The 17,468-nt window shown below is 54.4% G+C and overlaps 1 protein-coding gene across 11 annotated transcripts in view; it reads right to left on the reverse strand.

Moving 5' to 3' along the window:
- Positions 1-17,468, reverse strand: part of ANK1 (ankyrin 1) — a 123,989-nt gene that overhangs the window by 9,446 nt on the left and 97,075 nt on the right. For 9 of the 11 annotated variants that reach the window (XM_074353534.1, XM_074353538.1, XM_074353536.1 and 6 more), the window contains 3 exons: positions 7,711-8,272; positions 4,491-4,788; positions 319-402 (listed from right to left, as the gene is read on the reverse strand). In XM_074353534.1, coding sequence (XP_074209635.1) covers positions 319-402; positions 4,491-4,788; positions 7,711-8,272 — 944 coding nt within the window. Of the gene's footprint in view, positions 1-318; positions 403-1,053; positions 1,562-4,490; positions 4,789-7,710; positions 8,273-17,468 lie in introns of those variants that run through there. The other 2 variants (XM_045518732.2, XM_010957931.3) reach the window with 2 other exon arrangements.

Here is a 17,468-nt window from a genome sequence, read left to right on the forward strand (position 1 = left end):
TTTCCACGTCCTTTTCATCTTAGGAGGCATGCTTATCGGGGGGACTCCTGTACTGCTGTCCTATGGCTGTTTGCAGGGCCAGGCATCACAGGACAAGGCTTGTGCCCGGTCCTTCTGGGACGCAGTAGCAGGAGCTGAATTCAAGCTGAATCAGGCACAGTGGCTGCGAGGAATGGCACATCCAGCCCGCGGAAGGTGCCTGGACCGTCCAGTCCAAGCTGTGTTTGCCCCTCTGTCAGGGCAGCAGCGAGAAGCTGAGTCTGCCAGCCTCTTTCAGCCCACCTGCCCCTGCCCAGCTCAGGGGGTCTCTGCACCCACCTTCTTGGTGACGACGTTGCCCTGCTCATCCGTGAAATGCTCCTCTGTCACCTGCTCTCCTGGAATATTCTGAAGCTCATTCTCCTGGAATTAGAGGAAGGGAGAACACGCAGGATTGGTAAGTGGGAATTAGGGGGAAGGATGGAGGAGGAGGAAATAAAGCAGCAGCAGTGGCTGCCTCAGTCTGACAAACCCCCACCATGGCAGGGAACGCCGACTCAGCAAGTAGCGGCCGCCAAACCAAGGGCTCTGAGAGCCGGAGCACCTGGTGGGGCCGTGCACCTGAGGACAGGACGGAGCCTCGAGTGTGCAAGAAGGTGTGGGCTCGATCCCTGCCTGAGCCCCGGGAGTGGGCAAAGTCGGGGTGATGGTGCAGGTGGTACAAGGAGGTCCTGAGAGGCAGTGAGGCACCTGATTTATAGTCCTACAGCACTTTACAGGGAAGAACACCCGTCTGCAGACACCATTGCCCCGAGGGTGACCTGCCCGCTTCACTGAGCTGGCTGGGGACAGCAGCAGGAGGAGGGCCGGCCTCCTAAGTCCCAAAGGCGAGCTTTCCCTGCCATTGCTTGGGGTGGGGGGTCCGAGTGAGTGCCACACAGCTCTGGCCCCCGGCACCTCCCACCCCCGAGGCCCGCCTGGCCCTCCTCTTCCAGGGGGCGTCCTGACCGCGCATCCATGGCCCCACACACCGGGCACGGCGCACTCGGCCCGGCCCGCCCCCGCCTGGGTTACCTTCAGGAGGACCCGGCGCCGGACCACCCTGGTGGAGAAGGTCTCCTCGTCGTCACTCAGGCCCTCGCTCTCCCCCAGCTCCTTGTCCAGCTCCTGGTGGATGTGCTTCAGCACAAAGCACAGGGAGCCCCGCACGATGTGCATGACGTTCTGACAGCTGACCAGGAAGAAGCCCAGGAGCACCAGGGTGACCAGGAGCTGGGTGACGAACGTCCACATCCTCACCTCCTCACCAGCCCGGCCCTCCGGGGCCAGGGGGGGCGGGGGTCCGGCCTCTCATTCTCCTCTGGGACTCCGGAGGCCCCCCGGGACCCCTTGCATTCTCCCCCCGGGGTGGGCGGCTGCAGGGTCTCCACTGAAACTGCCGCCCGAGTGCCCTCCTGCTCAGAGCCCCGGCTCTGCCCTGGCTGGATGACGTCAGGCTCCAGTAATTTTAGCTCGGAGACCAGCTGCTGGGCTGTCCGACGGCGCCAGAAGGAAGCCGGCAGGTGTGTGTGTCCTGGGCCCCAGAGGCGCGTGTTAAAGTCACTGTGTGACACCCGCCCCCAGGAGCTTGCAGGAGGCCTGCGCGCCCCCGTGCCAACCAGAGGCAGGACAACTGTCTTGCTTAGGACTCAAGGCAATAAGACGTCCGGAGGACATGGCTGCATGTGTGTTCCCTGGGCTGCCACTGCTATGATCAGAATAATGTCACCCGCTCGTGGGGTGGTACCAGCTAACACCCTGGAGGGTTCAGAGTTAGTTTCAAAATAGCCCCGGGTGAGTGATTTGCTTGGGTCCAGCCAAACGAGCTCCATGGCGTCCAGCACAGGTGGTGAGACCCCTGGACGCCCGTGCAATTCCAACAGCCCCCCGGCCCTCGGTCCCCCTCACATGGCACAGCAACCCTGAACGTAACCGCGGCACTGGTGTGTCTATTTAAGGTCTGTCCTTAAAGGCTCTTCTCACGCCCAGCCATCAATCCCCAGGGGCAGGAACCACGGGCATTAAACTCGCCTTTGTAGGCCTGACTCACTAATGCAGCCGCCCCGCTGTGGCTGAAAGGAATTCCTCTTTTGGGATCAGGCTGTTCCTCTCTGGGCTGCCACCCACGTGGCGGAAAGATCGAGGATCTGGACCCGGCACGCCAACCCTGCAGCCTGCTCGCTGTGCCGCTCAGGGAAGTGAGACACCTTCTCTGGGCCTCGGTTTCTCCATTCATCAAATGGGGGTGGGTTCAGGAGCTGTCCTCTGGTTCCCGAGAGGGCTGGGAGGGTCACTGTTATGGTGGTGACAGCCAATTCCTCCCAGGGGAGGCTCTGTGTGTGTTTCACACAGTTACGCCTGCAGCGACCCAGCCATTGGGTCAACTATTTTCCCCTTTCCCACAAAGGAAACAGAAACACAAAGAGGTTGAGACACCTGTCTACGTGAAACAGTAAGGGAGCGAGAGCCACGTTTCCAACTCCGATCACGGCGCAGTTCCACCTCTTCTCAACAAGATAACACAGAAGCCGCTCATGCAAGGGGGCAGGAGAGCATCCCAGCTCAGACACGCCTCACTGGGGTCACAGAGAGGGACTGGCACCTGGCAGGTTCGGGCCTGCCCCCCAGACCTCAGTCACAAGGCACCCGCACTTCTCTCTCTGTGTGGTTTTTGAGACTCACTGGAAACACAGGTGCTTTGCAAACTGTCACCTTAAACAGGCCTCATTATCATCCCCGGGGGGCTGACAGATGGTTAAGAAACGGCTCACCCGCCCTCCCATCCGCTCCTGGACCAGAAGGGTGCGGCGGCCCTGCACACGCACCGGGACTGGGAATCGGAGGTCCTGGACTCCCCCGGCCCCGACGTCGGCCTCCTTGGGCCTCAGTTTCCTCATCTGTAAACAAGGCAGCCGGACCAAACGACCTGGATGGTTTCTCTCAGGATCCCCTGGGGTGATCCTGCGTCCTCTCCCATCCTCCCTGGACCAGAGTCGCCCCCAGAGTCCCTGTCCTTCCCCAGGACTCGGGGCACCGGCCCTGGGGAGGGCATCTGTGTTCTGGGACAAGCGTTGGCTATTGGAATTAGCAGAAGTGGGGGCCACAGAGAAGCCCGCTGGCCAAGAACACATGGGGTGGCCTGGGGTTATAAATGGACGTGGCCGCCTGGCCGCCCGAGGCACATACTTGGCAGGGAACCTTTCTAAATAAAACCCTGTTTAATTCCTGGTGGCTCTTGTCAGCCAGTAGTGCAGGATCAGCCTGGTCCTGGGGTCTCAGAGGTGCCTGGAGTCTCAGGCTCAGATGGGAGCCTGGGAGGAGGAGAAGGCGGTGGCTGAGGATGAGGGGTGCGGGGAATCGGGGGTGACGGAGGAGAAGAAACCAGGGATTCACGGAACACGTCGTTACGTCCACGTTAAACCCACCCGCGCACAGGGCAGCAACTCCAACTTTATAAAAACGCACAAATTAAACAGATGCATTCACAAGATGCCTGGGATTAGCTTCAAGATGATGTGGGGGAGGGTATAGCTCAGTGGTAGAGTGTGTGCTTAGCACGCACGAGGTCCTGGGTTCAATCCCCAGACCCTCCCTTAAAATCAATCAATCAATCAACCTAATTGCCTCCCTCACAAAATTTAAAAAATTTCTTTTAATTCTAAAAGAAAAAAAAGATAATATGGGGAGTAACAGGGGATGGGAGGAGGCAGATGAAACCAGATGGGTGGTGAGTGGGCAGTGGTGGAGGCTGGTCTGTTTTTGTATCTATTTGTAATTTTTCATCATTAAAAAATTTCAAAAAACACATTAAAACGACATCTATGGGAACAGAGAGTGAAGATAAAAGCGAATAAATGAAATCAGTAAAGTAGAGAGAACAGAAGGGTGGGCGGCGCTGGTGCGGGGACGTGCCCTGTATCTCAGCCTGCAGGAAGCCCCCCCACGTGGGCACGGGGTTCCCGAGCGAGCCCTGGCCAGAACCCATTATCTACCTCGTTCACATGAGGAAGCTCAGGGGCCGAGAGGACAGTGGCCCATCCTCGGCCCCACAGACCCAGTGGGACCCGAGTGACCCCAACGCCCAGGTCTGTGGGTTCTAAGACCTTCTTCCTAAAACATGGTGGAGAAACAAACAAACAAAACCATGGCTTTGGAGTCAGCCACGCCTAACGCCAAGCCCACCTCTGACCCTGTGACCTTGGACAAGCTGGAGTAACAGCTGAGGGCCGGTCGTGGGGGTTGGGTCGGGGGTGCAGCCTGGAAGTCTCTGGACTCCATCAGTGGGAGCCCCTCCCTTCCATCCGCGGGCATCAAGGAGGCAGATGAGTGGACAGAGAGAAAGAGAAGCCACGGCCACAGTTTTTAAGGATGGAAAACATGTCCGCTCAGGGCTTGAGTGAGGCAGCGGCTGCCCCGGGCCTGGACCCCGCCTGCTGCAGCCGGCTCAGCGGGGCCTCCCTGCGGCCTCTCACCTGCACCACGTGGGAGAAGGCGCTGTCAGCCTCCTGCAGCCGCTCTCTGGGGCTCTGTCGTCTCTGTTCCCTGCCAGCCCGGGGGCTGTCGGCCTGGGGCTGCTTCACACGCACGTGCTCGGTTGCAGACGCCAGGTCCTCCTCGTCCTCCTGGGACCTGCTGGGCTCCAGGCCTCTGACGGCGCTGACCCTTCTCTGGAATGAGTGTGGGCCTCGTGGGACCTCCTCTGGCCAGGAGCCTTGGGTGGCCTCTTGTAGGTAGGAGACGATGGAGCCTTCGGCATCCCAGTCCTGCAGCCTGGGACCCAGGAGGGGAGAAAGGACACCAGTCACCCCCAGCCTCTGCTCTCAGAGTCCTGGCCCATCCACGATGCGGCCTCTACGGCCCACCAGAGGGACGGGAGACTGAGTGATCACACAGTGATAGCCCTGTCCAGAGAGGCACATGTGGGCCATCCCAGCTGTCCCGGTGAGAGAGCCACGGACACTAGTGTCACTGGTCCCACCCTTCGAGTGGACAGCTCTGCACTCCGGGCTCCCAACGCACGTGGCTCACACTGATGGTCCAGCCATCCAGGTGCCCACACCATCACCTCACCCACTTTCCTCCATCCCTCCAGGTCATTCCCACCCAGCAGTCTGCATCCCAGGGCTCAGATGGCAAGATGATCACCCTGCACACACCAGGAAGCGGCTCTCCCATGGCCCCAGGGACGCATCTGCCCGCTTCCCCTCCCTCTCTGGCCCCTCCTCCTCAGCGTCCTTTGTGGGCTCCTCCTAATTTCCCTGGCATCTGACACTGGCTCGGTTCTCAGACCTCATCTCTGTCTACACCCACTTCCTACGCGAGCTCATTCAATCCAATCCATGGCTTTAGCCCATCTACGCGCTCCTCACGCCCAGCTGTGGGCTCCAGCATCTCCTCCTTGAACTGTCATGCTCGACCCTAGCTGCCTCCTCGACACCTCTACTTGGGATTTCTGACGGGCATCTCAGAGCCAGCATGGTCAAGCTCACACGCAGGGTCTTCTCACACCTGATCCACCCATCTTCCCGCTGCAGGACACAGCATCCTCGTCAGGTCAAGGGTACCAGGGTCCCCCGGGACTCCCCTCTTTCTCTAACCCTCTACTTCCTATTCGTCAGCAAACCCTTTTGGTTTAACTCTCAAAGATACATCCTGGACAGGAAGGACCACATCTAGCTACCAAACTGCCACCATCTTGGTCCACATTATCATCAAATCCTGCCTCCAGCTCACCTCCCTGCCTCTCCCCCTGGCCAAGCCCGGCAGTGTCCAGATCACCCCGCTCCTCTGCTCAAAACCCTCCAGTGGTCCCTCCACCCAACCCAGGAAATGCCGAAGTCTTCCTGGGACCCACGGCCTGACCTGTCCAGTCCCATCACCTCCCTGACCATGTCTCCCATGATCACTCTGCTCCAGGCACAGAGACCTTCTCGCTGCTCCTAGAATGTGCCCGGCACACTCTGCTTTAAGGCCTTTGCAGTGCAGGGACTCCTGTTGGCATGTCCCCGCAGGTGCTCGCATAGCCCATCGCCTGAATGCCTTTAAATCTTTCCTCCACAGCACTCTGGCAGGTGCCCCTGGCCACCCACCCCCCTATAATTTCAACCACCCCCTTCCCTGTTTTATTTTTCTATTTAGTACTTATTAATTAGCATTTCTCTTTTAGTTACTTTTAATTCCATTGGCTTTATCTGTTTAATGTCAGTTTCCCCACAAGAACATAAACTTCTCATAGTAGAGACCTGTCCATTGTGCTCAAAGCCACATCCCCGGCACCAAGGGACCTTATACAGGGGCCTGGAACACAGCATGTACTCAACATCCACTGCTGAGTGAGTGAATAAAATTCGTCTGTCCCCACTGGAGGGCTGACCCAGGTCCCCGAGCGAGCCTGTATCATCCCCAGGCCCAGCACCCAGGCCTCGGGTACCCGTCTAGTGACCTTGCTGTCCCAGTGGTGCAGTGGCCAGCACGCAGAAGCATCCAACCCGTGCCTGGTGCGTGAACGGCCATCACAGGTGGTTGGAAGACTCTCCCAGGAAGGCCGGCACTTCACTTTGAATCCTCACAGGCTCAGTCTGCCCAGCTTCCCCTGCCCATCAAAGGGACAGGAAAGGGATCCTGGCTGTCTCGTCTCCCAAGCGACTTCCTTCTCCCTCGTGCTATGGGATTCAGGCCACACTGAGCAGAGCCTGGGGTGGGGCCGGTCTGCCCGGGGTTCTGGGAGGAGGACTCGGGTGGGAAGAGGTAATGAGGACAGACTTCCCACAGCCTGGCCAGACCTGAGCTCCACGGGTGGCCACGGCCTTCTGGGAGTATGGAAACTAACCCCTTGCTTTAGGGAACCTGAGGCAGCAAAGTCACACAGAGGAAAGAGCCTGTCATTCACTTCCTGTGCCAGTCCCAGAGGCCAAAGTGATACATGTCACACGTCTGTCTGTCTGTCTGACCCCAAGCCCTCCTTTGCACTCACAGTGACAGGGCATGGCGGGCGTCCACTGCATGGACGTGTGTCGGGCCTGTGGCCTGGGGACTGTGTGTCTACAGAGGGGCATAAGGCTCTTCGGTCTCCCTGCTGCTGGCAGTCCCAGGCCCTCTCGTCCCGGGGAGCATGGGGACAAGCTAGCCGGGGAATAACCACCTTTAACAGCTGAAGCTCTGTGCTGCCCCAGATAAGCCCACCAGCCTCACTCTAGCAAAGACGTACAAGCAGAAAGGACACCCTTATCAGCTCTGTCACACACGGGTCGTGTGACCGCTTGCCTGAGCCCTGGGGCTTCCAGGTTTCCAAATTCAGTCTTCAACACTCAACACACAACAGCCACGAGGCCCAGAGCACCGGGCTCGGGTGCCCTTGAGAGACATGGTTTCCCTTGGCTTTAGAATCTCTCTCCCAAAGATGCTCTCGCCTGTCCCACGCCCTCAGCCTCTCTCCTGCTGGTCTCACCCGGGGAGGGGAGTCCAGGGGAGGGACTGGCCTTTGCAGACACAGCTCCACTCTCACAAGACAGAGGCCAGAGTGCCGGCTGGGCGGAACTACTGAATTTATTTGCTCCTAGGCATTTAGAACGCAGAGTGGACGGGGTGGGGGGCAGCAGCTCCCAGGGGGTCCCGCTGCCCTCTCACTGCCAGGCACAGTCTCACCCGGAGGCCCAGGACGCAAGGCCTCCCGCACGGCAGCCCCGCCCTTACCTGTCCTGGCTCGAGTCCGTCACCCGACTCACGGTGGGGGATTCTGGGATGCGGGCTTGTACCCTCTGCTGGCCTGAAACAAGAGACACTTCATTCTCTGAATCCTGCCCTGCACCTGTCGAGTCCTCCTGCCTCTCGTGACTCGGCAGCTTCTCCTCTGACCTCTGACCTTCCTCTTGCTCAAGCAAATCGATAAGGCCATTTGTGGCATCTGAATCCACCGTGTCGTCCTCCACGAGGTCCAGAGAGCCCAGCGCGGGGCCCTGGGGTCCCTCGGAGAGCACCCCCTCCAGCTTCCACTCGTGGCCGGTGGCATCCGAGTCCTCGGCCTTGCTGCACTCCAGAGAGGAGTCCTCAGCAGTGACCAGGGAGGGCGTGAGGCCCGCGGACCACACCTGGATGTCAGACATCTCCAGCATGGCGTCATGCTCCGTGGCCGCCAAGGGGATGGCGTCTATGACGGCGGCCACCTCGCTCCAGTACTGGTCTGCGCGCAGCGGAGAGGGAAGCGCGTAGTGCAGGGAGGCGGGGGACAGCAGCTCGTCCTGCAGCGAGGAGTAACCTGGAGGGGCAGACAGAGGGCGACATGCTCCGGCGGCGAGTTCCATCGCACACGCGGGCGTGCAGGGCCCCGCAGGCGCAGCCACGGACAGGCATGCACATTCCGGGCCAGGGGCTCCCCAAGCCTTGTGGCTGCTGCCCAGGCACCTGAGCAAGAGAACAAGGCTCTGGGGGTGGGGTGGGAGGAAGGTGGGGGGCAGCCAGGGATGGGGGCAGGGAGGGGGTGGCTTGGCTGGACGCCAAGAGAAGAGGTTGGAACGCTTTCTCTTCCAGTCCAGAGCACAGATCAAGGAGCCTTGATCCGAGGGCTTGAGCTCCACCCGTCCGCAACCAGGGGAGCGCCCACTGCTGGTGGCCCGGCGGAAGGCAGGCCTGCTCCTTCTTTGTTCCGACACCCCTTGGGCACAGCCCTGGCGGGCTCTGTTAGGGATACACTGCCAAGGAGGGAGCAGCCCCAGAACTGGGGTCGGTGACCAAGCCCTGGGAGGTCTGGCGAGCACATTGCGCATCCGCGGACCTCGGGGCATTGGTCAAATGGGAAACCGCTAGGTTTGTGATGAAGTTACTTTTCTGCAGGTGGCGTATGAGTTCCAGGAACTGTATGATCTGAAGTGGCAGGAGGGAGGGCTCTCAGGGCTCCTAACAGGAGGGAGGCCAGGTCAGAGGGCACGCGAGGACCCAGGCACAATTGCTGCTGCCCATAACTCTGCCTGGACCTCCTGACCCGCTGCTCACCCAGCGCCAGGTCAGCCGTGAGGCGGGTGGGGTGGGCTCAGGCCCCTAATGCACAGCCCTGTGGTGGGCACAGCCGGCCCCCACGCCTGTTCCTTGTAGGTGGGCTCGGATGCGAGCCCCTGATGGTTTCCTGGTCGGCTCTGGTGTGCAGACGGGACGAGGGAGCTAAGGGAAGGGCAGGTGTAAGTGTGCGGATCTCTGTGTTACGGGGGGTTCCTCTCCTCCAGAGGCCGGTGGGGGGGAGGTGCCTTGCAACAAGGGAAGAGGGCCTCTGCCTCCCCGTCGGAGCAGGTGCCAATCTGTGGGCAGGGGAAGGCCTAGAAGGTCCTCCACTCAGCCCAGCTGCTCTGGGGATCTGGGGCAGGTGCGTGCCCACAACCTCTGAAGACCCAGCAGAGCCCAAGGGGCCCCTGAGGGACCTTCCTGCTGTCCAGTGAGGCCCCAACCCAGCGTCCAGACTTCACCTCTCTCCCAGCTGGGCCTCCGCTCCTGCCCTCCCACCTCCTCCACCTTTGACAGGACTCAGCTCGCCTCATGCACGCAGTTCTTCAACCACAAAGTATTCACCGAGGCCCGCTTCTGTGCCAGGTACCGTATGTGCTAAAGGGTGGGGATTACAAACACACACAAATACACACAGGCACACAGATATACAAATACACAGACAACAAATACATACAGAGACACACAGACACACAAACACACACACAAACTCACACAAAACACAAACACACAAATATACACAGACACACACAAACACATAAACACACACTAATACAGAGACACACACACAAATACACACACACTAATACACAGACACACACAGACATACATACACAGACACAATCATACACAGACACACACAAACTCACACAAACACAGACACTGACACAGACACTCACAGGACAGGTCTCTCTGTCCTTTCACAATGTTTCCCATGACTGCAGCTCGCCTGCACTCCCCCATCTTTGAGCCTGTCCTACACCCTAAACTGGTTCACGTGACTATAAAGTCCTAGGACCAGGGTCACGTCTGCCTTCAGGCGTGCGGGGGACACGGAGCCAGAGCAGATGACTGCCCCTCTGGGTAGTAAGCCCACAGCTGCTAACGATGACCCGCCTTCAGTGCGCCAGGGCACAGCCTGCGTGCTTGACACGCATCCTCCCTCGTAATCTTCCAGGAGACCTGTCCTCCCGGTGGGTCTCTGCAAGTCCCACAATTAGGGAAAGGAGGAAGAGACCATGGACCCCTTCAGCTCTGGCCAAAGGAGGAGGGACAAAGAGGAGGAGGGAGGGTAGGGAATTGGGTGGGTCAGATCTCCGCATGACAGTCACACCAAGTCACTGCGTGTGAAACTGCCCCAACCAGGACCCAGAGCAATGGCTTTCCCACCCTCCACAGCAATCTCTCCAGATACACGTGAGCAGAGCAGTTTAGAGACTCGTAGATCTCCTTCTTTTTGCTATTATTCTTCAAAGCATTGGTCTCCGATTTCCATTACTAACTGAGCTCTCTTTTGTATAAAATTTACCCTGCCTGTTATGTTTAATTGTCACAACGACATTATTCCTACTTCATAGACTAGGAAACGAGAGATTTTGCAGCTCACTCCAGGCACACAGTAAGAGTGGTTCCTTCACTAGATTTTGCCACCAATATCTTTTAAAGGCAGCTTCAGGGAGGTATAGCTGGCGAACAGTAAGTTGCATATATTGAAGGAAGATGATTCGATCAGCTCGGATACAGGTATACACCCATGAAACCATCACCGCCATGAAAAAAAAGGTCTCTCATCATCCCTGAAAGGTTTCATCATGCTGCTTTGTACTCTGTCTGTCTGACATCATTATAACTACTCCTGCTTCCTTCTGACTGGTGTCAGCGTGATGTCTGTGTTTCCCGTCCACTTACTTCTCATCTGTATGTGTCTTCAAGGTTAAAGTGGGTTTCTTGTAGACAACAGATGGTGGGGTTGTGACTTTTCCATCCACTCTGACGCTCTCTCCACTGGTGCCTTTAGACCATTGATAGAGTTGGATTCATGTCTACCATCCTTGTTACTGTTTTATATTCATTGCCCTGATGCTTTTTTCCCCTAAATTCATCTTCCATTCTTTTTCTGCCTTTTGCGGTTTTCACTGACCATTTTATATGACCGGATGTTTTCTTATTTCTAAGCGTATCAGTTTTGCTTCTTCTTTTCCTTTTTTTTAGTGGTTACCCTAGAATTTGCAATGTACCTGTACAACTAACACAATTCCACTTTTAAATGATACGATGCCACTTGGCAGGTAGTATGAGACCTTATAATAACAAAATAGTCTTAATTCTTCCCTCGTGTCCCTTCTATCATTATGGTTTGGGGTAGGGCTTGGCGGTGGCTGATATACCTAAGAATATTTATGCACAGATCCGTAAACATCAGTAACTGAATATATTGTTACTGTTATTCTGGACAAACTCTTATCTGCTGGATCAACTACAGTAAGAAAAATGAAAGTTTTTATTTCACTTAATCCTTCTTTGACACTTCATTTCTTTCTATAGGTTTGAGTCTCTGACCTCCATTATTTTCCCTTCTCTCTAAAGAATTTCTTTCAACACTTCTTGCGAGGTAGGTCTACAAGAAACCGGTGCCCCCAGCTTTTGTTTTTCTAAGAAAGTCTTAATTTCTCCTTCACTTCTGAAGGATAATTTCACAGGGTACAGAATTCTAGGTTGGTGGGGTTTTTTGGTTTCTTTGTTCGGCACTTTACCTCTTTCATTCCATTTTCTTCTTGCTTGCAGGGTTACTGAAGTCAGGCATAATTCTTGTTTTCGTTTTTCTACAGGTGAAAAAGCTTCTGGCATTTTTCAGAATGTTTTTATCTTTGATTTTATGTAATTTGAAAATAATACACATAGGTATAGGTCAGGTGTTTGTTTTTTACAGGTGTTGGGTATGTTCACTATCTTGGTTGTGGTTACGATCTTTCAAAATATATTTTTATTGAAGTATTGTCGGTTTACAATGTTGTGTCAACTTCTGGTGTAGGTTTGTTTTGTTTTGCATTTATTCTATTTATCCTACAAGAGTCCTCTAAGTTTTCTAGATCTACAGTTTGGTGTCTGACATTAATTTGGGAGCGATTCTCAGAAGAAAGTATTTCTTCTGTTCCTGTAGTTCGAGTTTCTTTCCTCAGCCATGTCCAGTCTACTAATGAGTCCATCAAAGGCATTCTTCATTTCTGTCACAGTGTTTCTGATCCCTGGAATCTCTTCCTGGTTCTTAAGGTTTCCATCACTCTGCTTTCTCGCCCATCTATTCTTATATGCTGCCTACTTTATCCATTAGAGACCTCAGCGTATGAAATTGTTTCAAATTCCTGCTCTGGTCATTCCAACATCTCTGCCATGTCTGGTTCTGATGCTTGCTCTGTCTCTTCAAATTGTGTTTTTCACCTTTTGGTGTGCATTGTAATTTTTTCTTGGTACCCAGACACGATGACCTGGGTGAAAAGAACTGCTGTAAACAGGCCTCGATGTGGCGGTGAGGCATGCGGGGAGGGGACGCCTTCTGCAGTCCTTCGATCAGGTCTTGGTCTTTTAGTGAGTCTATGTCTCTGGACTGTGAATTTCACAAGTGTTTTAAATTCCCTCCTCCTCTACCTTAGGTGGGAGAAGACGATTAGACCGGACTGGAGTTCCCTTCCCCAGGTCGACTGGGCTCTGATAAAACCTCCAGCATTAAGCTCTGGTTAACTAGTTTCTCCAGAGAGCAGGCCTTGTTAAGAAGAACAGAGTGTTCCAGCACCTTCGTAAACGGTCCCTTTCCTCCTCCGCCTGCCAGAAGCACAAGGAAGTTTTACGCTGATATTTACTGTGGGAACCAGGCTGAGCTCTTGGAAGTAAATCTCACAAACCTGTGCCCCTCCCCATGACTGGGTCCCCATGGAATCTTTAACTCTCAGATTCGTCCACACTGAGCCTCTAGAAATTTGTCAATTACACTTCTGGCTTTTTTACCCCAGCACTGGTTCCTGATATGGTTTCTACGTGTGGGTCTCTGCTCCGCTAAGTTGTTATTCTCTGTATTTACCTCTCGGACTCTCTAACTTGGGGGACAACAGTTTGCCCTTTGTCCTTATTTCTCTTACAGATCCTAGAAGAGTTGTTGATTTTTCCGTCTGTTTGGCTTTTTACAGCCTGGAGTGGTGACATCCAAGCTCATTTCATTGCAGAACCAGATGTTGATTTATTTGAGAATATTCAACCATCCTTGCATTCCTTGAACAAACCCTGCTTGATCATGATCCTTTTATACAGTGCTGGATTTGATTTTCTAAAATTTAACTTAGATATTTTTTGGCATAACTTCTCATGAAGGATATGCATCTGTATTTTTCCTGTAATGGCTTTTTTTTTTTTTTTTTTAACCAAAAAGGTAATGCTGGCCTTACAGAATGAATTGGGAAGGATCATGCCTCTAAATGAGTTACTTCTTTCCCCGATGTTCAGTACCATTCACCAGTTAAACCTTTTAGGCTTGGAGTTTTCTTGGTAGGAATGTTTTTAATGATACATTTAATTTCATTAATATATATATAGGTTTATTCAGAGTATCTACTTCTTCCTATGAGGCTGATGGTATTTGTTTTCCAAGGAATTTGTCAATTTCACCTATGCTTTCAAATTTATATGAATAAAAATGTCAGAATGTTCTCTTTAGTGATTCTGTAGATTCTGTGTTCCCTATGCCTTGTCCCTATGAATGATCAGTCTGACTGGTGGGAATAGATGATTAATATTCAACCAAAACTTGTGGGGGACCCTCTGAAGGTCTCTGGAGTCCTCTCTCTGTCCAAATGTCTCTCTAGGGAACTCTGGCTGCCCTGGTCTCCTTGGACTCCCAATGACTTCTTCTTAAACCTGGGAGTCTTCTTGGATTTCTCTTTGTTCTGCCACGACCTAGAAACTCTTTCAAGGCAGTGAGCTAGGCAATTGTGGGGTGCACACTGTTTATTTTCCACGTCTCATAGATCACTGTCCTTTGCTGCCTGATGTCCCATGTCTTGAAAACTGCAGTTTCATATACTTTTGTTCATATTTTGGTTATTTCCAGTAGGAAGGTATATTCAGTCCCTGTTGCCTCATCTTGGCCAGAAGTGAAAGGCATGTTAAACAGCCCCTCAGATATGGCCAGGTGAACAGTCTGTCATTCCTGGAAGTTTCAGTAAGACTTGATAAAGACTGGGACTGGGTACCTCTGCTGGTCACAGAACATCTGAGGCTCATTCTTAGTGACTTTTCCACTTGAAACTCATGGTGTTCATTTTAATGGAATTTCATCCAAATGAAAACGTGTCCACGAAGAGAACCCATGCACACTCTCCCCCAGGACTCCCGTCTTGTGTTTATCCTGGAGCCCCTCTCCTGTCAGAGTGTTTAGGGGCTATACCTCCCTGTTCCCTCTCAGTCTCCAGAACACCCACACCCCTACCAATGTGGATCTGAGGCTGTAGGTGGCCATACTCAGTGGGGTGGGGGTTACTATTTGGGAGGAGGAATGCTCAGCAAGGAATATCTCACAAAGTCTGGGGTGGACCGCTGAGTCTTCTGGGCTGAATTCCAGAAGTGTCTCCCTAGTGGTCTCACGTACCCTGCCATACCTGGGTCACCAGCCCATCCCTTATCTAGAGGTTTCCCCTCTGGGGTTGCATTTTTGGGGAAATCAGGTAAAAGGTAATCAAGCATACAGCCCTGGGGCAGAGCACAGTCCAGCAGTGCCTCCCCAGACCTCCCCTCATCTCGGACTATCGCACTAGTCTCTAACCCAGACACGATGCCGACTCGACTAGTTTAATGTCAGTAGCAAACCAGACAAGGGGTGAACAGACAACCTGACCTCAGATAGGGGCCACACTTCACTGTATTCATTAAGAGTTGATAGAAATGAAATATATTATGTTTCCAAGTAGACCTACTCATTAAACCAAATGGAGCAGACAGAATGGGATGTGAGATCCATTTTTCCCTCTCATATGAGAAATCCACTTCATCTTTAGGAACGTGCTTCATTTTTGTTCTATGACAACTTTTTCCTTCATGTTTATTCCAAGGGCTTGGGGTGGTTCCCTCCTGTGCAGGAGAATCAAACTGGCCTTTTGACTTAAAGCCCCTTCTGCTCTGGCCAGTCCACGTATGCTCAGCAAGAAGAGCCAAGAAGGAAGGAAAAGAGACCTCAGGTTCCTGCCTGAGGTCCTGTCCTGTTCATGGAGCAACCAATCACTGCCCTTCATCCCCACGGCCCCACAGGGAGGCTCACACAGCAGAGAACGAGAGAAAGCACTACGGAAGCGGGTACCACCGGGCCATCAGCGCAGAGGGCTGGGCTGGCCCAGGACAGAAGCCAGAGGAAGCGGAGAAAGGCTGCTCCCCCTACCCACACCCTTCCGCCTCTGACGCCTCCTGCTCCTTCCCTCCAGGCCAGAAGGGCATCCCGGTGTGGGATGGTCTTCCTGGGACAGAGAATAGGGCAGGAAAAATACACAGAAGCCAACTCTGATGCCCAGAATTGGACCAAGCAGGTGTCTGTTTCTGAGCATCTGCTCGGGCCTGGGGGGAGTGTGTACACAGGGCTCACAGCCTGCATCTGCCAGGAGACCTGCTGGAGGAGGGGGTTCAGAAGGGCCAGCAGGCAACAGAGCAGCCAAGAAGCATAGCTGAGTTCAGTGTGTGACCGTCTGCAATCCAAGCAGGGGAGGAATCTCTTGTAAACTTGTTAGATCTCGTTACTCTTTCTGCTGCCAACCCACTGCGGCTCTCCACCTCCCTCCCAGTAAAACCAGCGTCCTTAAGATGGCCTGGAAGGGCTGCCCTCCCCTCCTCCCCTCTGGCCCCTCACTGTTCTGTGGACGCACCCCGCTGGCCTGCTCAGGGTCATTGCCTGGAATGCTTGTCTGGATGCTCCTTCCCCAGTTTACACGCCCACCACACCATCTCCCTCCAGCCTTTGTTCAAATGCCACCCACTCCCAACCCACTATTTAATCCCCAACCCCAGCGCTCTGAGCCCTTTGCTTGAATCTCTTTTTTTTCCCACCACACACCTGCTAGCATCCTATGTAATTCACCGACATCCTCTATTTTTGTTTGACTCTCCAAATAGATGGTACACTCCAGGAAGGAAGAATCTGGGGGCTTTTCTCTTTTTTGTCTGTTTGAGAACTGATTTATCTCCCCTTCCTAGAACAGCCCCCGACATATGGTAGGTGTTTGAAAAACATTTGCCCAGTGAGCTGACCAACTGGACAGTCTTTCCACAGTCACGGAGCACAGAGACCCCGGCCTACAGGGGTGAGAATCCTGCTCAGGCATTAGATTAGAGTCTCTTGGCCCAACTGATCCTGTGGCCAGCGGAGATTTTCACAGATACCTGGGTCCGTAACTGCCTTTTGAAAATTTTTATTTTGATAAGAATTCCTGACATGGGATCTATCTTCTCAACAGGTTTTTAATTGTTGTAAGCCTTGTTAAATTCATGTAATCTACTAGCCTGATGTCCACGGAATTGGGGCATAACCCCCCTCCCAAACTTGCTGATTTGACTTGACCCCAACCAAGTGATCGGTTATCACCTAAAACAGGGAGAAGTGTTTTGTCACGATATCTCGTGGTTTGCAGCACTCCTCACCTGCCCTCCCTCTGTTCCCGTTAAAGGGAGTCGGTCACTGAGCAGTCCCTGCCTGGTCCAGCCAGCACCACTCCCAGCAGGGGCGGGGAGGGGGCGGGCTGGGAGCTCCCTCTGCTGGGTCTGCGGAGTGAGCCTCGTCTGCGGGGGACAGCCGCGAGCACGCACACACATGCCCCGGCAGGCAGCGCGGACACGCCAGGGGAAGGCCCGGGAGCCCTTGGGGACATGCATCTGCCGGGGCGTACGGGCCCCGAACACCCGGCGGCGCAGGTGAGACAGTGCAGACAGGCGGCGGGAGGCAGTGAGCGGACTAGCGGTCCAGGCGAGGTCAGAGGCAGAAGAGAAAGACCCCAGGACGCGATCAACTGACGAGCCCTGCACCCAGGGGCGCTGGACGGCGTGTTTCAGGAGCCACGGGATGCGGGAGAGAGAACCGGGTGAGGGGCGTGGCATCTGCGGGCTGACCCGGCGGGAGGCCCCGCCCAACCTCCACTTGCCACTCGCTGCACGTGTTCCGGCCACAGGGGCCCCGCAGGGCGCGCGGCCAGGACAGCAGGGGAATTGGGAGCCGGGAGAGGACAGCAGGTGATGTAGCCATTGGGGGTGCGGGGGGGGGGGTGGTCACATCAGGCACCAGGGATGCCGGTTCACAGAATCAGATTGTTTTTCAGGGTCTGTAAGAAAGCTTAGGTCTCCAATTCAACTTGCTGGGGTTTGTTTGTTTGTTTGTTTGTTTTTTTGGATGGAGGGACTTGAACCCAGGACCTCATGCGTGTTAAGCATGCACTCTA

Source organism: Camelus bactrianus, chromosome 26 (assembly GCF_048773025.1).
Source record: "Camelus bactrianus isolate YW-2024 breed Bactrian camel chromosome 26, ASM4877302v1, whole genome shotgun sequence".
Taxonomy (NCBI): Eukaryota; Metazoa; Chordata; class Mammalia; order Artiodactyla; family Camelidae; genus Camelus; species Camelus bactrianus.